Source organism: Paramisgurnus dabryanus, chromosome 4 (genome assembly GCF_030506205.2).
Source record: "Paramisgurnus dabryanus chromosome 4, PD_genome_1.1, whole genome shotgun sequence".
Lineage (NCBI taxonomy): Eukaryota > Metazoa > Chordata > Actinopteri > Cypriniformes > Cobitidae > Paramisgurnus > Paramisgurnus dabryanus.
Genome location: NC_133340.1, coordinates 8,441,186 through 8,461,748, shown reverse-complemented (window position 1 = coordinate 8,461,748; position 20,563 = coordinate 8,441,186). Strand labels below are relative to the sequence as shown.

Here is a 20,563-nt window from a genome sequence, read left to right as displayed (position 1 = left end):
CATAAATATTTTAGGAGTTGCATTCTATCTTTAAAACAATGCACCTGGCTTTTATTAACTAAAGAAATACATAATATTTGTGCTTTTTACATCTGACATCACCACATTTACTCAAGTGTCAAACTTGCAGAAGTTTAATTACCGTACAAAACGTTCTGAAATATGTATGTAAAATCTGGGTTAGTCCCTATAATGAAGCTCTCAATGCTCTCCAAATGTATTTCGCACCGCAAAAATTGGATCCGTTCTCTGCAACTCCCCTCGTCCATAGGGTCTCGGATGGATGCGGTCTATCTCAGCATCTTGGGCCCCAGGAAGTGTACACCCAGCAGATGGTCATCCAATCGCAGTGCACCCCAAACGCAGACACATTCCTACTCTTTTGATTTTTAAATAAGATTCCCTAAAGAATGTAGTTCACAACACGTTTTTTAACGTACTATTTTTATTACAACAGTGTTTCTTGCACTAAATTTAGGTTTCTTATTACTGTTGACCTTCACTAGTAATCGCTTTATTGTGTGCTCTCATAGTATAGGCTACTTAAATTAAATAGTCCGTTTGGGTGGGGTCTAGGAAAACACTTTTTGACTAAGTGCTGGATTGGTCCTCAGCACCATGGACAGCGCCTTCAATCTGTTTCTCTGCTCCTGAAGCCCGAGACATAAACTGATTTAGTGATTTTGCTTGTGCTCCAATTGACTGTGACAGTCATAAAATGGCACTCGCGTAAAACGGCATATTTGACTGCTCTTGATTGATAGCTGTATTCCCCCGTCTCGCTATTTTCAGTTGACTTGATAGTGCCGCGTGGCTCATTGCACGACCTGACATCTTTATTCATAAATAGTCCCCCATTCACATTTCTCTGACGTTCATCAACCCTCTGACGAAACCTGCTGTTATAAGATTCACAGTAACTTTGGCTCACCCTGAAATGCTCTGCCGTTTCTCTCCTGAGGCTCTGTGTTCCATTAGTGGCAGTTCTGCGTCCGGTTGATTCACGAAGGTAATTCACTTTTCTAATTATGTAAAATTATAAATTGTTTATTTCATTAGACAACCTAAGTAATTAAAACCGAACTCTCTGACCTGAGCATGGTTTTAAAAAATGCTTGGAAAAAATAGCCCACCGACTCAGGGATACATTGAGTTCAGTGTAAATTCAGCATCATTGTGTTTTTATAAGCTTAGAAATTATTTGAACTGTCGCTATTTGACAGCTAATCCTAAATTTATTTTCATATACGCCTATTTTATGTTTCTTTAGAGATACAACAACTTTAGCAGAAAAAGATGAATATTCATGTGGAAGGGTTGGTGGCAATTGTCATTTTCTACCTGCTGATCCTTTTTGTGGGAATTTGGGCAGCATGGAAAAACAAGAATTCCGGCGTGGTCGAGGGAACCGATCGAAGCGAGACCATTATGGTCGGCGGAAGGGATATTGGATTATTTGTTGGCGCATTTACCATGACCGGTGAGTTAAACTATAAGGAACTGAATAGGAAATGTGTGTTTTTTTGTACGTATGATACAACATCGTTGTTTTCGTTTTGTGAAACTATTGGATTCAGCTTAAAACAAAATATAATGTCTGCATTTTAAAGTTTAGACATTGCGAGGTGTTATTGAGAATATGAGGCTACATGGACATAGGCTACAAAGTAAATAATTGTGAGACAACTAGACCTTAAAAATTAAACAATAATCTTCTAAATTTAGCCTTACGTGGAAAGATGTGGAGTTTGTCTAGACAAATTCTAAAGGTGAATTTGTGTCAATAAATTAAGCATTTTAAATAATACACTAAAACATTTGGATCAAAAAGGGACGAACGCATTGGGTTGTAATGCTGGGTTCTTTCAACTTAAATAATTGGGTGGCTTAAACCCATTGTTGGGTGGCTTAAACCCATTGTTGGGTATACATTTTTTGGGGTTAATTTAACTTAACGGCTGAGCTGAAAATAACACAGCATTTTTTTTTTGAGTGTATTATTTAAAATGCTTAATTTAATGCCATAAATTCACTTTCAGAATTTGTCTGACTAGCTCCACATTTTTCCACATACCTTATAATTACACTAAGCTATTTCTTATTTTTTGTTGTAATGGTTGGGTCAAATATGGAGATTTTGAAGGTTCATTTGCCCAGCGGTTGTGTTTGTTCATATTTTACCCATCCATGGGTTGAAACAACAACTGATTTTACAGTGTATTATGCTTTTTGTAATATAAATCAATCATTTTCATGACGGCCATTATCAAAATCCAAACTCCTTCTAAAGTTCTTCAGTTGCTATTTTCTGTAATTCTAGCAACTTGGGTCGGAGGGGGTTATATCAACGGCACAGCAGAATATGTCTATCTACCCGGGTACGGCTTGGCATGGGCTCAGGCTCCTTTTGGATATGCACTCAGCCTGGTTTTGGGTATGTTGTTTATGTATTTAACTTTAAAAAGTGGCTTACAAAAATAAAATAAAAAAGACTAGTAACATAGAAGATTCCATTTAACAATTTATTTATCAAGGTGGCCTTTTCTTTGCCAAACCCATGCGCTCCCGGGGTTACGTCACCATGATTGACCCCTTTCAGCAACTGTATGGCAAAAGAATGGGAGGACTGTTGTTCATCCCTGCACTAATGGGGGAAATATTCTGGTCAGCCGCCATCTTATCTGCCCTTGGTAAGAAGAGCAAAACAGATAGATAGTGTGTAGACTGTGACATATAGGCTATGTTAAATTTACTGTAAAATTACATTTATAAAGTAACACTTTTGAATACTGCAATAAAATAAGAAGTATAATAAAGTATAGTTTCTCTGTATAACAGGGGCTACGCTGAGTGTAATCATTGACATTGACATCAATATGTCTGTGATCATTTCGGCTCTTATTGCCATTTTCTACACGCTGGTGGGAGGTCTCTACTCAGTGGCCTACACTGATGTTGTGCAGCTCTTCTGCATCTTTTTAGGACTGGTAAGGTTTCACAGAGCCACATGATGAAGTCATTGATGCAGTGACGTGATTTCCCACATAATACATTCATACTTGCATTTCTTTAGCAGCACACACTGTAAAAGCCTTTGATGAAATCGTGGCTGTGTTCTTTAAAGTTTTGAAAGCTTATCAGATGCCCTTTACAGATACAATGCAATAACAATAGAAAATAAATTAAACAAATCCCCTTTTATACTGTATTAGGTTTTTATAAGTAATTAAGAAGTTTACTGCTATTTTTGTTTTAATAAAAATATTAAACATTTATATTAAATATTAAGTAAAATATTTACTTTGTCTAGATCAAAAAACATAGTTCACAAAAAAGACTGCTTTACACTCATCACATAATAATTAAATAGCAGAGTTTGAAAATGTTATAGATTGCCTACTATGAAAATTTGTTCTCTCTTCAGTGGCTGAGCGTCCCTTTTGCTCTCTCAAACCCTGCGGTGTCTGACATCGGAGTGACAGCAGTGAAGCAACTCTATGCTAATCAGACTGGGTGGCTTGGGAAGATAGAGAGCGCAGACAAATGGATGTGGGCTGACAACTTTTGTCTTCTGGTGAGTGGACAGGATGAAGAGTTGGGGAAAAGAAGATTGTCTTTCACCTAACAATGCAATCATATAGGCGTTAAAGCTAAATAAGAAAGAAACTGGATGTACAATCATGTCACCTAGACTTATGATGTTTGCATTAGTGATTTTTTTCTTGATTTAATTTAATGCATTCTTGATGTTATCTGTCAATATTATTCTGCCTGGTGTCTGTATTCACATTGGCATTTCTGTTTCTAGATGTTGGGGGGGATTCCCTGGCAGGTTTATTTTCAACGGGTTCTTTCTGCCTCTTCAGCTACCTATGCTCAAGTCCTATCCTTCCTGGCTGCCTTTGGCTGCATCATTATGGCTGTTCCCTCTGTTCTGATCGGAGCCATCGGGGCATCCACAGGTACAGTGAAAAGCCTCAAGCAGTACAGAAACCTGATTTTTATTCAGGTACAGTACTGTAGATCACAATTCATGTTCAGTTAACACATCTAACAACATACAGGGAAATTAAGTGATCTTCTGCCCTGGTCCAGTATGAAATATAGATACATAATAGAAATTACATTTAGATAGCCTTTAATCAATGATTTTTGAATAAATACTTTTTTTCTATAAATATATCAAAAGTTGTGTATGTAAATGTATTAGTTGAATGAATGTATTCTATTAATTTTTCTTCCGTAATTTTGAATCCTTAATTTAAATTAAAGTAAAATTAATAATCATTTCTCAGTTTAACTTTAAATAAAGCTGGACATCACTGGTTCATCGGGTTCACGTTTAACCTTTAAGTTGCCAATAGTGTACATGTAGCATGCATTTTAACATTTACCATACTGAACACTCGGTACAAAAATGATTAACTCCTCAACCAAATCATAAATATGCACTTATGATGAGAACTCTTGATCTGTCCTAAACCCTAAAACCAACATTCCCATAGAGCATTTGAATACTAACAGTAATTTTAATGATCAAGTTACCCTTTCTTTTAATTGGAGCAACTGTTTTGTTTTGTTCCGCCTGCTGTATCAGCCCTGGTGAAAATCATATTTTCACATCACTAAAGAAACGAGTAAATAATAACAGCTGGTCTCCCTCATACATTATTCACAGATTATCTATTTAACGATGTGAACCTTGTAAATATTACATCTGAGGGAGGCACACAGCAACTAGATTTAATCAACCGATTCTCAGCATCAAAGACATAGTCAGTGACTTATTACCTAATATATTGGGAATATCTCTCCAATCAAGCACTGACTTGTTGCTTTTAGATTGCAAGTAAAAAGAATTTGAAATTGAATGCTATTCAAAATTATGTGTTTCTTCTGTGTTTTCATTTATGACAGAATACAAAATCTTATAGTGTTTTAAATTCTACAGTGTAAAGAAAGTGTGTTTAACTCCACAGACTGGAACCAGACATCCTATGGACCTAAGCCTCCCATGGAAAAGGACCAGGCTGACATGATCTTACCAATTGTGTTACAGCACCTGTGCCCCACCTACATCTCCTTTTTTGGTCTGGGGGCAGTTTCTGCTGCAGTGATGTCATCTGCTGACTCATCCATCCTGTCGGCCAGCTCCATGTTTGCCAGAAACATCTACCAGCTTGCTTTTCGCCAGACGGTAAGAGCCAGTCCAGTTTAATAAGACCAAAAATTGTGTAAAACAGTCAATGAAAGAAACTGCATAAGAATCAACTATAAACCCAAATTTACAATAAAAGCAGACTCCAAATTTTCCAAGTTCCAGTTATTTTCTCACATTTAGTTTTTTCACAAAATCTCCTTTTGATTCACTTCAGGCTTCTGACCGTGAGATTGTGTGGGTCATGCGGATCACTATTTTTGTGTTTGGAGCTCTTGCGACAGCCATGGCTCTCCTGACTGGTAGCGTTTATGGTTTATGGTACCTGAGCTCTGACCTGGTCTATGTCATCATCTTCCCTCAACTTCTCAGTGTTCTATTTATACGTGGGACGAACACATACGGCTCAGTTGCTGGATATATTTTTGGATTGATCCTGCGTGTTGGTGGAGGAGAGCCTTATCTAAAACTGCCTCCATTCATCTACTACCCTGGATGGACCATTGAGGAGAAGGTCCACCATGTGACCCATGAAGTGGAATACCTAGTGATGCAGAGGTTTCCCTTTAAGACTATTTCAATGCTGGCCTCATTCCTGAGCAACGTGGCCTTCTCATACCTCTTTAAGTACCTGTTTGAGAGTGGCACTTTATCAGCTAAATATGATTTCTTGGATGCAGTGGTGGCCAAGCACAGTGCCGAGATAATGGACAAGACCACACTGGTGAACAGGAACATCTTTGGGCTACATGAAATGGCCCCTGTCAAACCAAGGCTAAGTGTCACTTTAGCTGCTACCTTCACCAGGAAAGAAACCTTGACCGAAGAAGACGAAGACTCCAGCCCAGAGTCGCCCAGTCACGAAAATGAATAAAGGCCAATTCTGAAAACAATCCGTGGAGGTCATCTCTCTTCCATAATGTGAAGGACAGTGTTTTACCCAATAAGAAATCTTATGTTTTAATGACTTAACAGACACAACATTATCTATTTATTTCATGCTTTCAGGGGGGAGGAAAATTAAGTTGGAACAGAGACGACAACAGCAGTGATTCTGGTGGTTTGGGTAAAAATAGGATAACATTTACATTTAGGCATTTAGCAGATGCTTATGTTCCAAAATCTTGTTGGTGTGACCTGAGAAGCTCTTCAACTCCTGTTGGTATGTACAAAACCTGTGTTATTCTCCATTCTTAAAATGTCCATATACTGTGATAAGAGCCAGAGAACTATTATTATTAATTTCTCTGAACCTGGATACAGTCTGGTCCAGATTTAAAAAAATGTAACTAAATGATTACAGTATATCCGATATTGAGCCGATATAGATATTGAACAAACCATAGTTGTAGGTTTATGTGTCAGGCCATTACATGTGTCAAAATCCAATTATAGGTATTAGTGCAGATAATCCTAGTGCTGTCGTAAAGATCTAATGAAGCTCAACAGTTATAAGCTGTTCCATAAATATGTCAATATAACAAGTGATGTGCTTCCCATCTACAAAATACCTTTAACTGTGACATACCTGGAAAATGTATTTTTCATATTTGTAGTGCAATATTATCATGAGCAGGAAATAGTGGAGAAAATATTTAATCTTGTAATCGCCTTAACTAGCTACATTGAGTGACCAGACATAATTATGCAAACAAAGTTTTTCACTTTGTTGTACTTGAAATTGAATGTTGCTGCAACCGATTTACAACGTTTGAACATCCGGGGTGTGTGCTGTGCTTTTTTGTGATTTGCAAACTCATACATGTGTGTACAGACGTCATTGTACCTGGTTCCAGGATGAACCAGATGCTGTGTTATTTTGTTAGCTTTAGTGAAACTGGATTTTGTGTAATGTGTGTATTTATGTTCTAATGGATATAACTGTCCCGTATTCCAATTAAATGTGAAGTGTCACATTTGTATGTATATATACATTTATTTGGCTTGGTTGGAACCAGCAACAAAAGTATTTATTTTATTCATTGTGACTTAAAACACATTACACATAGAACTATTCGAAGATAATAAATTTTATGGTTTAAAAGTTTCATAGTTGTGTATTTTTGCTATAAGATATGATCAACAAGCAAAATCTACTATACTAAGCTAGTGTACCATGGTTTAACATGGTTTAAAACCTTTCTTTGCAACAATTTTCTTGAAACGTTCTCTCCCCTATATCATAGCGCAAAGCAGATTCACTCAGGTCTACGAACGTCTGTTGGGTCTGCAGTTATGAAAAATTACACGAGTTTAAAAACGTGACAACTTATGACGTTAACTCTTTTTCAACCTCCGATGTCAATGTTAAAAGACAGTATGCTAAAAATAGCCAGTAAGTCATTTACATTAGGCTAAGTGCTATGCTAGTCTTACTGGGTGGGGCATGGCAGTAGTAAGTTAGGTGAATAAAGAGGAGGGAAGTGTGGTGGGAGGGTTTGGCTGGATCTTTAAAGCGTTTTTTGTCCACTGCGTCAGTGTCCTGTGTGCGTCCCACCCAGTTATGTCCCAAGCTTGTCCTCCATCTTGTCCTTGCTGTCCAAAATTTAATCCCATTACATCTCTGAGGCTGGTAATGCCAATGATCCCATTCACAAAAGAACAGCAAAGAGCACTTGTAGTGATTAATAATCACTGCAGAAGGGGGTGGGACTCTAGTGCTTGCCAAAAGTCATACATTTATATTCTTCCAAACAAAAAGGTGTTTGCAGGCAATCAATGGTAGTGTCTGGACACAACTCAAAGACAACTTACTCCCCAAAGATAGAATTAGAACAATGTTGCATTGTAATTATATAATTAGGTAATGCAGGTATATGGATACCTAAATTTACAAGCGTTTCATAGACTATCGCTATTATGTCAATAATACTAATTTTTATAATTAAGCTGAGTTTATATATATATATATATATATATATATATATATATATATATATATATATATATATATATATATATATATAATTTTATACATTTTAAACATGTTTTATAATCGAGCTGACTTCATATGTGGGTGGTCTCTGGGTTTGCTTGGAGATCACATCTCCACTCACAAATCAGTAAAGAAATGCTTGAGGTTCAGGAATCTCAGCTGAAATATTGTTTCATCTAACTGAATCAGCCCAAGTGAGGGACATTTGTCTTCTCATGAATCAATTGATCAAATCTCTCACAACAACAGTTTATTGTATGAGTCAAACGTTTGTTTCCACACTTATCATTATTTCCTCCTTTATTGTAAGTCACCCAAAGATACAAATGTCACCTAAGGTCTTTCATTATTGTTATTCTACTTGATAATTGGCAATTGCATGTAATAGAATGAATAGAATTTACACACATCTTCCATAATAATGAAATTTTCCATTCCTAGAGAATTTTGTTTCATTTGTCTTTTTAGTTAAGTGGCCATATAAAGTATAGTCCCCAGTGTGCTGTAGAAGATGATCTTTCGTCATGCTATCTCTGCAGCCTTAGCTGTACCTCTTTCTTATAGCAGAGTCTTCATGTATCCGTCAAGAAATTGTCTCTCAATAGGAGGAGGCAGGTGTAATTACATTGTCTCTCATTAAACCTGGGTGGAGAATCGGCCATGCTGGGAAATATAGTTTAAGGTCTGACCAGAAGAACGCAGGTTTAATGCAATGAAAAAGATAAGAAACTACAGATGTGGTGGAATATTAGCCAATTGCAAAACAAAAAAAAAACTAAAAGAAAATGTGGGATTTTGTATGTACTGTAAATGGATAACTTAATTTACTTACCATACCAAACCATATTACTTTTTTTCTTCCACTGAACACAAGAAACTAACTAGATATAAAACTCTGTCTTTGTCCACAGAGGCAATATGTGACCCTGTCTGTGAAAACCCAGCTAAAGTCATTTTTTGAGATTGTTCGTTTTCTACATAAAATGGTTTGTAAAGATGTATAGTTTCTACACAATGTAAAAAAACATTTTATAAAAAAATAACATTGATATATTTAATATTCACTGAATAAGGTCATGTTAAAGATTGAAATCAAAGTGAAATTAATGGTTGAAATCAAACTTTGATGCTCCCTATCTCAGAATTTGATTTTGAGACTTTAACCTGGTTTTTACAGACAGTGTCACATATGGGTTCGGAAAAACATTAGAGGGAGTAAATTATGACAGTTTTTAATTTTAGGCAAGCTTGAAGAAATGCTTTATATATTTTAGAGTAAATGTACTTTTAGCCTATTAAGTGCATACTATTTCAGACCAAATGCCGTAACTCTTGTTCTCATTTCCGATAGCACAGTCATCTTTGGTGATGGGAAACTCTGTTTTTAACACTGTGGTGACTGGCAACCTACCCCAAAGGCATATCAGTATCCGACATGGCTGTCTGTCAGCAGAAGAGAGGCATCTGTTCTGTGTCCTATCTGCCATATACTGTACATCATGGTTAAAACATTGCAGGTTGCAAACAGGTTGATGTCCACATGGCAGAAGCATTTGTGTTATTGTTTCAAAGGATCAATATCTGAAAGAATGGCTATGAATTTAAAGTACCCAGAGGAGGAATACAGACATTTATGTCTATTACCCCTTAGGGATCACTTTATTGACTTACACTTCCTCTATCAGTCCTGAGCTGTTCTCTGCAGTTCTCCCAGCTCAAGACCACATGGGATTGTTATACAGGACTGTTAAATAAAACATTGTTATATAAAAAAACAAGAATTAAAGACACAGACTATCTTTAAAAAAAAACTTGAAGAAATGTTCTTTATTGTTTTTTAAATGTTCTTTAAAAACACTTTATGTACACTGTCAGCTGCAGTTTAAAGGATTCATTCATTTGGCAGTTACTTTTAACCAAAATGACTAACAAATAAAAATACATAAAGTGTTTAAAACCAAAGTGGTAAATAAAAATTATAGGGAGTCTGTGTTCTGGACCACAGTCAGAGGCTAGACCCCTGTATAATCTTAATACGGTATCTATTTAAATACACAACTGTGCATACTCTAAAGTAATTTAATTCATCTATTGTGCACAGAATGTCAATGACACTTATTTTTAAGATATAGCAGACTCTCTCCATCCCTCCCACTCTCTTTCTCTCTCTCTCTCTCTCTCTAACGTAAAAGTATTATCTCATCTCTTAATTTTACTCTCAGCCAGCAGGGCGACTCACGACTATTTATGTGTTCCTTAAGTGATGGCCTCTATAATGTAATTGCTGCACATCTAATTGATAAATGGAGGCAGCCAAAGAACAAGAAGCGTGTGGGGGGAGGTTAAACAAATAGGGATTAATAAATGTAAGGAGAAGATAAAGGGGGGAAATAAAAATAAAGAAAGAAAGAAATATGAGAGACTATTACAGAAAAATAGAAAGAGAAAGTTAAAGAGACAAAAAAGACAAACACTCACAGCTCCACTGACTCTCTGACTCAGTAGCAAAGCCAATAATTGTGGTGTATGAGACACAGCACAACAGAGCCCCAGTAGAGCATGGTAGATGAATGAGACAGGAACAATTCCACAACACATAGCTGAAAAACCTGCCCTTCTGGCGCAGTGTGAGTGTAAATCGAGAGGTCTGATAACAAATCAGCTTTTTTGCTTCGAAAAAAGCCCAGTTTCAGGGGTACACCAGCCCGGAGAAACGCTTGATCTGACTATGAAGTGAAAGTGCGACGGCACGTTAGTGTAATGGTTACACAGGCAACTGGCATTGAGAATCTCTCTATCTACTCGGAAGTATCCCGCTTGCTGAAGTTGGTTGGAGGGAGAGTACCACAGCCAGGGACGTGCACAGGGGGGTTGCTCAGGTTGCCCGGGCAACTGCCCATATGCCCTTCTCGACTCAAGTTGCCCTTCCGAGGTGGAAAAAAATAAATTGTACTTTTACTTCGTTTACATTATGCAGCGTTCCTTCGTTACTGTATTTTAATTAATTACGAAATTTGTATTTTATTTTTAAATCGCTATCTTGTGTTTCTGGCGCATTCGCGAATTTAGGACTCGTTTGAGTCGATTCCTTACAAAGTGTTGCAAATAAATGAGTCTTTTGAGTCGATTCTTTACAAAGCGAAAGGGCCAAACGATTTAAATTGGTTCGCGAATCAGTTTGAATGAATTGTTCAGATCGCTGCAAAAACGGAATCGTCCGAAGCTGTTTTACTCGTAACCTATGTAGAAAACGCAGAATATTACCAGTGTTGTTGGGTGACTTGGAAATGAATTTACCAATCTTTTAACTAAAAGCAAAACTTCACACATGTACCCGCCATTACATACACGCGACCTGTTCGTCGTCAAACACAGTTAAACGCGTGCAACCTCCAGAAGCATTGTAGCACAGATTGAAGAAAATCCATCGATGATTGACGTCTGATTCGCTGTATACTGTACTGTATGATGTAAGTGATTCTCACAAAACACACGTGACATGACAACGTAAGAAAACATGAGTTTTGTCTAAAATCATTTTTAAGTAAGTGTAAACTGTCAATGTCCTCAGACCATCTTAGGAGATTTCTAGCTTTGTATATGCAAAACTGTTGTCAGTTTACTTGTCTGATATTTCAGCTATAAGCTACATCAACATTGAGACTAGAGTTAATTTGTTAATTTGAGATGCTTGTTTATTCTGTGTTTGTATTCTTTTTTCTGTACTGTTTGTGTATGTTGCAGTTTTACACATACTGTAGAAGTGCCCTTCATAAGTATTCTTCTGTTTGTTGTGGAGTCAAAAAATGTATAAACATAAAAAGATGAACATGAGACAAAAGTACAGAATCTGTCACATTATTTTTTTTAATGGTCACTGAGCTGTGTCCTGATTGTTTACACATGAAAAGCATAAAATGTGTAGGATCAGTTTGATTCACTTATGTGCATTTGTGTACAACACACATACGTCAGCATTTAATGCTGTTGTTCTTGGTTGTTAAAGCATGTATGTGTTGAAACATAAACAAAGGTTAATAAAATGTGACATTCTAAACTTCTGACATACTGATATTTATCTTACCAATTTCTGGTCTCCACAGCAAACAGAAAAATCTTGTCTTTACAGTTCTGACACTTATGGAGGGCACTGTATTGTGTGTGTGTGTGTGTGTGTGTGTGTGTGTGTGTGTGTGTGTGTGTGTGCGTGCGTGCGTGCGTGCGTGCGTGCGTGTGTGTTTGTGTGTGTGTGTGTGTGTTTGCGCATGTATATCTAGATTTATTTTTTCATGAGTAACTAGAAACCCGCTACTTGAGTATTATTTTCATTGCATACTACTTTTTACTTCTACTTGAGTAATTATTTATTTAGTTACTTGTACTTTTACTTGAGTAAAGTTTTTGGCTACTCTTTCCACCTCTGTTAAAATCTTCATGAATCTAGGCTGAGTTTGCCACGTTTAAGCCTAAATAATCAGACAGATAGCAGCTAGCTATCATAGCTTGCAGACAAGCAGCCTAGGCTACACTTTTTTTGGTAGGCATTAGGCAAACATGTTTGCTGACTTTAATAAAGACCCTGTTATTCTCAGTCCTTCATATAGGCTGTGAGTTAAAAAAAAAATTTAGGGGTGGGGGGGTGCCCTTTATTTAGGTCAGAGCAACTGCCCCTAAAAATTCCTGTGCACGTCCCTGACCACAGCAGATGCTTGTGGATTTCCACCTCTTTCTTTTGAGTTTGAACTTGAGCTTTCTAGATTGAGCTTTCTGGATGTTGTAAATATATGGGTCCTAAGGATGGTCATGATCATTGTCTCTCATGCTTGGGCATTCAGCACGCTAAGGCAGCATTTGTGGAGGCTTCATGTTCTCACTGCGAGAACATGATCCTCACGGATCTGCAGAGACGAGTTTCATTCCTCCAGGAGCGTCAACCCCCTTCCGTTGCCCTGCACCACTAAGACCGTGGCTGCAAAGCTCCGTAAGGATGATTTACGCATCACTGTGCTGAATCGACTGGCTGGTTCCCCTCCAGCTCTCAGCACCCAAAGTAGAGGTTCTGATGGAGACGGCTGGCTTGTGTTCTACGACGCCTCTGATTGGTCCTCCAGATGAAGACAGTGTAGAATCTAACACAATGCCAAGGTATTTTTGAGATGATGGCTATGCTCTTTTGGGTGGCGGCAGTCAGCTTGGAGTGAACTCAACCTCCCCCACCAAACCAATCTCCCACCTTGATGCTTGTATTTTGGAGCTGCTTGTGCATCTCAACACTCACCTCCAGTACCGTTTTTCCACAAGGTGCATGACGAGCTGACAAGGCCCTTGAGAACCCTGTTCTCTTCCCGTAATCAACCTTTCAGCCGTTACCCCTCACCTCTCTTGATAACTCTTAGGGTTACACTGAAGTCCCGACAGTTAAATGGAAGGTTGCGATACAATGGTATCCAGCCACCACTGCCTCTTGAAGGGACAAGCCAACCCTTCCCTCATTTGCTTGTAAGCAGTTGTCCCAACTAATTGTGTCTGCGTATTGGTCCTGCAAGAAGGCGGTCTCTGCACTACACACCATGGTGTTTTTGCAGGTCCATCAGGCTAAGGCTCTGAAGGATCTGGACGAGGGAGGACAAGTCTTAGCTGTCTTTTAAGATCTCGTGCGGCTACTGACCTGGTGCTCCGCGCAACCAAGGTCACTGCACAGGCTGTTGGTCGTGCAATGTCCACTCTTGTTGTCCAGGAATGCCATCTCTGGCTGTGCCTGGCGGACATGAAGGACGTCAATAAGAACAGACTCCTGAATGCTTCGTTCTCCCAGACCGGCCTCTTTAGCGATTCGGTCAGGAACTTTGCCCAAAAATTCTCGGCTGCCGTAAAGCAGACTGAGGCCATTGTTCATATCATGCCGCGTTGGAAGAAAGCTGCCAGTTCTAGTCCATCTATGTCAGTGCATCAGTCTGCTGCTTGCCGAGGGCATCCTGCAGTGGCTGTCCTGCCCGCTCAGCCCGCTACTCATGATGTAAGAGCAAGCGGCCCTGAGACAGGTGACCTGAAGATGGAGCGGATTGCTCTTCGAGAGATGGTGATGGCAAAACTCCCACCCACAGAGGAGGGCTGGGTGGAGAATCTTTTCAACCACAAATCCACAAAAATAGAGAATTCCCTTTCCTTCTCCAGGTCCCCCGAGGAACTCGGGAGCTACAAATGTCACAAACCGCCCGTCCTCCCCTTTCTCTATAGCCAGCAGATGTGTCGAGCAGCTTGGGTACTCGACAACGGAGTCTCACCTGCTCACCCACCCATCAGTCCCAGATTGGTTTGCAGCCATAGACCTGAAGGACGAGTACTTTCATGTCTAGATTTCTCCTCAACACAGGCCGCTTTTCCACTTTGCCAGGAGGGGCGGGCATATCAGTACAAAGTCTTACCGTTTGGGCTGTCTCTCGCTCTCCTCGCGACTTAATAAAAAGTTTGTTGTCTCTGAAAAACTATCTCAGAGGGTCCAGTGCCGGCTGTGACACCGCTCAGGCCACTTCATATGAGACTGCTTAAGTGTTGGCTTCACAACTGAGTCCCAAGGAGGGCATGGCACAGCGGCCTGCACTGTGTAACCATTACACTAATGTGCCGTCGCATTTTCACTTCCTTTGTCAGACCAACCAGTTTTACGGGCTGGTGTACCCCTGAAACGGGTCTCCAGGCATGCCACAGTATGCACAGATGCCTCCACCACAGGAAGGAGACCACATACAACAGGCGTGCAGTCTGTCTGCACGGCACCCCAGCTGCACTGGCACATCAACTGCCTCGAGTTGTGGGCTGTATATGTTGCACTTGTTCACCTTGTCAACAAGCTTTGAGGAAAGAATGTATTAGTCTGCACTGATAACATTGCAACTGTTGGGTATATCAACTGCCAAGGAGGGTTATGCTCTCATCACCTATTGCATCACCCGTCACCTCCTCCTATGGAGTCAGAAGCATCTGTGGTCCTTTCGTGCTGTTCACATCCCGGGGTCGCTCAATGTAGCGGCTGACGTGCTCTCATTAGCAGCACGCCACAGCGAATGGTGACTCCACCCCCAGTCGGTTCAGGAGACGTGCAGATTGATCTTTGCCTTTCCAGAGATGACCCATTGTCTCCTGTTCTATTCATTAACTGAGGGACCACTCGGTGGGGATACACTGCCACACAGCTGAGCCTACTCGCACAGACACTGTGCAAAGTCAGGGAGGACGAGGAACACATTTTACTGGTGGCTCCTTACTGGCCCACCAGGACATGGTTCCCAGAACTCATGCTCCTTGCAAAAAAATAAAAACCCTTGCGGATTCCCCTGAGGAAGGACCTTCTTTCCAGGGAGGGGGCACAATATGGCACCCGCATCCTGACCTGTGGAACCTCTCTGAACGTGACGTGGAGGTTCTAAGTGATTGACCTCAAGCGGTATCTAACACTGTTGCTTTAGCCCAAGCGTCATCTACGAGACATGTTTACATGCTAAAATGGAACCTGTTCATCGAGTGGTGTTCCTCTCAGTGAGAGAACCCCTTAGAACGCCCAGTCACTTTTGTGCTTTCTTTCCTTCAGCAGCAGTTGGTGAGGAGGTTGTAGCCATCCGCTATTAAAGTAGACACCTAGCGATCACCATTCCCTGATAAATGAAGGTCAGTGGTACAACACAACCTGGTCATTAGGAGTGGAATCCCTCTCGCCCTCCCTCTATTCCTCCTTGGGACCTGTCCATGGTGCTGAAAGCCCTTTAGGACGCTCCCTTCAAGCCTTTTGCCCTCCGTTAAGAGGGAAGAGGTCCTCCATTGATTTTTGGTTAACAATTTGTGCCTTCAGTTTGTGCCTGCTGTCACTAAGACCCAGGCCCGGCAATGTGCCCAAGGTTCCCACCACTCCTTTCAGAGATTAGGTGGTGAGCCTGAAAGCGCTGCCCCTGAAGGAGGCAGACCCAGCCCTAGCTTTGCTATGTCCTGTATGCGCACTGTGGTTGTACGTTGACAGAATTCAAAGCTTCAGGACCTCAGACCAGCTCTTTGTCTGTTACGGTGGTCAGCAGAAAGGGAAAGCTGTGACCAAGCAGAGGATGTCTCACTGGATAGTAGACACCATCACCCTTGCTTACCAAATGCAGAGCATCCCATGCCCATTTAAGTTGAGAGCTTACTCTACGAGAAGTGTTGCATTGTCTTGGGCATTAGCTTGTGGTTCCTCGCTGACAGATATCTGCAGAGCTGCTGGCTGGGAGACACCTAACACGTTAACTAGATTCTATAGTGTTCGTGTTGAGCCGGTTTCCTTTTGTGTTTTCTCCTCAAACCGGTGAAACACTGAGCACCGGCTAAAAAGTTAATCCATCCACCACAGTAATCCACAAGGCTCCAGGGGGTTAATAAAGGCCTTCTGGGGGTAATCAATTGATTTTGTAAGAAAAAAATATCCATATTTAAAACTTTACAAACAAAAAAACTAGCACGGGAAATACTGATAACAATGCCATCTTGAACTTCGATATAAGACAAGATGATATTGAGTTATCCCTTTCTGTAGCTAAAACACTCAGAATGCATGGTTCTCACTAGAGTCTGTTGTAAATGGATCTTCAGCATTGTATGGTACACATAATGCGTATTGGCCTCTAATGGAAGCTAGTTATCATAGTTTTTAAAAGAGGCTAGTTATTATAGTTTTTAAAGTTTTAATTATGGATATTTTTCTTACAAAATCGCATCAATTACCTCCAGAAGGCATTTATTTGCCACTATGTAGCAGTGTGGATTATTTTTGTGAATGATGGATGCACTTTTGCTGGGCTTGAAAGTCGTAGACCCCGTTTTCAACCATTAAGCTTGGAAGAGCTAGTACAGGTATATGTACTAAAATAACGGAAATTGTTTTCGCCTGAAAGATAATGGACAAATGTATCTTGGAAGGCTGAAGGGAAAGTAAATATTAGAGTGCTTTCACATATACACTGTTTAGGTCGGCCCAAATGACGTGACGCTCCGAGTACGGTTCGTTTGGGTCAGTGTGAACACAACAGCCGCACTCGGGTGCGCACTAAACGGCCGCTCCGAGACCGCTCTAAACAGGTGGTCTCGGAGCGGCTGTCGCCAAACTCTGGGGCGACCCACCTGTGGTGTGAACACTGCTGGACCTCGGGCCGAACCAAATACAAGAAGTTCTCCACATGTTTAAGCAACTGGGCTTCCGTTGTGACGTGAGCCGGATGTTATATTGTGGGTTACCAACAAACAAGCCAATCCTGGTCTGTTGCAGAGATTCGCTGTCTCCTTTGAGCTGATGATTTTATAAATGCATAGCTGTCCTCCACAGACAAACAGTGACATTATGGGCTTTTTAGCAAACGGCTCCGCGAGAAAGGCTTTAATAGAACAGCTACGCAATTTCGCGTTAAAGCAAAGAAACTTCGCCCATTTGTTAAAGCAAAGACGGCCATCATTTATCTCCACATCTTGGTAGCTGCGTTCTCCCTGTCAGGCTGGTTGTCGTGGAAACGTGGGGGTGGTCATGAGACGGTAAGAGACCAATGACAGCGCTGACCGTTGTCACATGGTGTACAGTGTGGCATTTCGAGTACAGTTAAAAAAAATATGTGAACACGAACCGCACTAACTGAAAAATGATACAATGTATTTTGGTGCACTCCTAGGCCGCACCACGGTGCAAACCAACATACGTGAAAACACCCTTAGGGTAATTTTTATGTTTTACTGAACTATCACTTAATACCTGTTAAACTCTATATAGAGACTAAAGTGGCATGTTCAATTAGACACCAGCCAATCACTATACATATGCCCATTACATAACTAAACTGGATAAGCTATGTACTTTAATAGTCGGTTATGTAATCTTTGGATTGTTGAAAATATTGCTGCATTAGATTAATTCTTTTCTGCCACAGCATCATTTTCTTTGGATCACACTACAAAACATTTGTCTGTTATGGTTTTCCTATCTGCTAACTTTAAAAGGAGTTAAAGGTGTAGGATCGAAATGATCTTTCACAGTGAGTCCTGCAAGGTTTTTACTATCTCTTACTCACACACACACACACACACACACACACACACACACACACACATACATATCTTAATTCAGTAGTACACTCTTACCTTCCACTTGACAGATCACAAAAGAAAGCCCCTAAAGGCAACAAGCAGTGACCATGTGATGCTATTCAACACAATGTAGCATATCAGTCAAAAGAGCAAATTATGTAACCAGCATGCTTTTTATGCTGTCTGTATACAAATTCCAACCACTACAGAACATTCTGTGTTAAAGGTTCAAGTCTCACCAACAGCTCCTACCAGTGATTTGATATTTTTAATAATCCAGATAGGAGTCTATACTGTATAACAATGATACTCTATGCTGGTTTGGACCAGCATAGCAACTTAAGGTGGTTAACTACTCTAATGAAGCTTGATAACAGTTAAATCTTCCTCATGAACGTAGCTCATAAAGCCTATGTATGCACACCAACATTAAGTACTGCTTAGGAATATTTTCATGCATGCATTTGGCACACACATTTATCCAAATCAACTTATATGTTTGTCACAGAGGTAATCCTGATATAAAAAATGCTACTATAAATCCAAATTCAACATTAAAAATCTTCAAGCCTATATGAAAGAGCATTGGAAACAATGCATCAAGGTACATCATTTAAGACAAAATATCCTAAAGGCTATTTCACTATATTGGCATCCACGCCACGTTCCCAGGACAGAGCAAAGATCTTGGTGTGTGTGTATGTGTGTAGAGGTTTTTACTGAGCTGTGCACAAGCCAGCAGATCCATTAGCACAGATTGAAAAGAGAAACAGTACAGATGTAACCCTGAGAGAAGGTGAACAGCCTAACCATTAAGACTCGTCGAAAGACAATTAGTGGGCATGGGAAAAGATGGATGAAGCGAAGAGAGAAGAAGGTTCAAACATGTTAAAAGTTAAACAGATTTAAAGATTACATGGAAAAACTGAAACGATTATGTGTGTATGTAGATAAATAGTAGTGTGGCCAATTAGATAAAAATACTTTTAAAGCTGCCTTTATATTTACTGTAAATTATCCAGAAAGAGCAAAAGTCCTTCAGTCAAAACAGAATATTTCAAATATAGCTCAGTAAAACAAGTTTAATTTACTTTCAACATGCATGGTCACCAGTCTAACTGGGAAGGCTTGAAAATGTTAAGAGTTGTTTATAGATTAAGCCTGAAACTGTGCAACTATATTGCCTATCAAAAGGCCTAATTTAAACTCTTACATAATCAGTTATTCAGGGCAAGGTTTGGCATTGAAGGAAATGTAAAGTTATTCTGCGGGTTTCTGTGTTGATGTTTTAATCACCATTTCATGTCTTTTTTTACAGGCTCTTAAATGCCAAGACGCTCAGGAGAATGTTGGAAGCTAATGTTGTGTGACTAAACCTCACAGTGAAAGAAAGTTAAGTGAAGGTATGGAAATACCACCTATCATGTACTGCAAGAAAACAACCAATAGTCCCATAGAAATAATTAAAGAGAATACATTTTATGTCATTTACAATTTGTCACAACTAATTTTGTCCAAAGTGACTTGCATTGCATTGAAAGGTACACATTTTTTTATCAGTAGCCTATGAGTTTCCTGGCTTCAAACCAATGACATTTTGCATTGCTAACACAATGCTCTAGCACAATGCTATACTGGAGCACAGAAGTATAAAGTCTGTATGTGAACTACTGTATGGTTTCATTATAATTCAAGATACAGTTTTCTTATTTTCAAGTTTAAATTATAATTTAATTAAATTATAATTCAATTATTTAGTTAAGAATGCTTTGGTTTTAGTACAGTAAATGCATTTTGTTTGAAATTCGGATATTTTGCAGGTTGGAAGTTTGTATTACTGAAACAGTTTTTTTTTATGATGTAGACATTTTTTTTAATATTGAGTGCTAGTGTTTGAGATCAAAATGTACTGATTAATTATTTATGAAGATATATATCAAACAATGTTCTGAACAATTAAAATACGTTGTGATCTCAACAAACAACAATGCACTAAATGGCATTGTGTCGCATATAGGCACCAAAATATAAAATGTAGACCACATTTAGCCTAATGCTTAGAAAAACTGAGAATATTACTAACAAAGCTTCAAAACAAATAACTTTGGTCAACCAACAAACACACACACACACACACACACACACACACACACACACACACACACACACACACACACACACACACGCAGACACACACACACACACACACACACACACACACACACACACACACACACACACACACACACACACACACATTCTGGTTTCCATGTTTTATGGGGACATTCCATAGACGTAATGCATTTTATACTGTACAAACTGTATATTCTATTCCCCTTACCTGCCCCATTCCCTAACCCCAACCATCACAAAAACCT

At 39.5% G+C, this 20,563-nt stretch overlaps 1 protein-coding gene across 1 annotated transcript; it reads left to right on the top strand.

Annotated features, from left to right (window-relative positions):
• Positions 1–606: 606 nt before the first annotated feature.
• Positions 607–7,206, top strand: slc5a7a (solute carrier family 5 member 7a). The gene is made up of 9 exons (XM_065295787.2): positions 607–1,009; positions 1,271–1,480; positions 2,321–2,434; positions 2,535–2,690; positions 2,839–2,987; positions 3,425–3,574; positions 3,809–3,962; positions 4,980–5,197; positions 5,376–7,206. Exons 2-9 carry the CDS (start codon positions 1,297–1,299, stop codon positions 6,030–6,032), a joined length of 1,782 nt encoding a protein of 593 aa, XP_065151859.1. The 5' UTR covers positions 607–1,009; positions 1,271–1,296; the 3' UTR covers positions 6,033–7,206.
• The last annotated feature ends 13,357 nt before the right edge of the window (positions 7,207–20,563 follow it).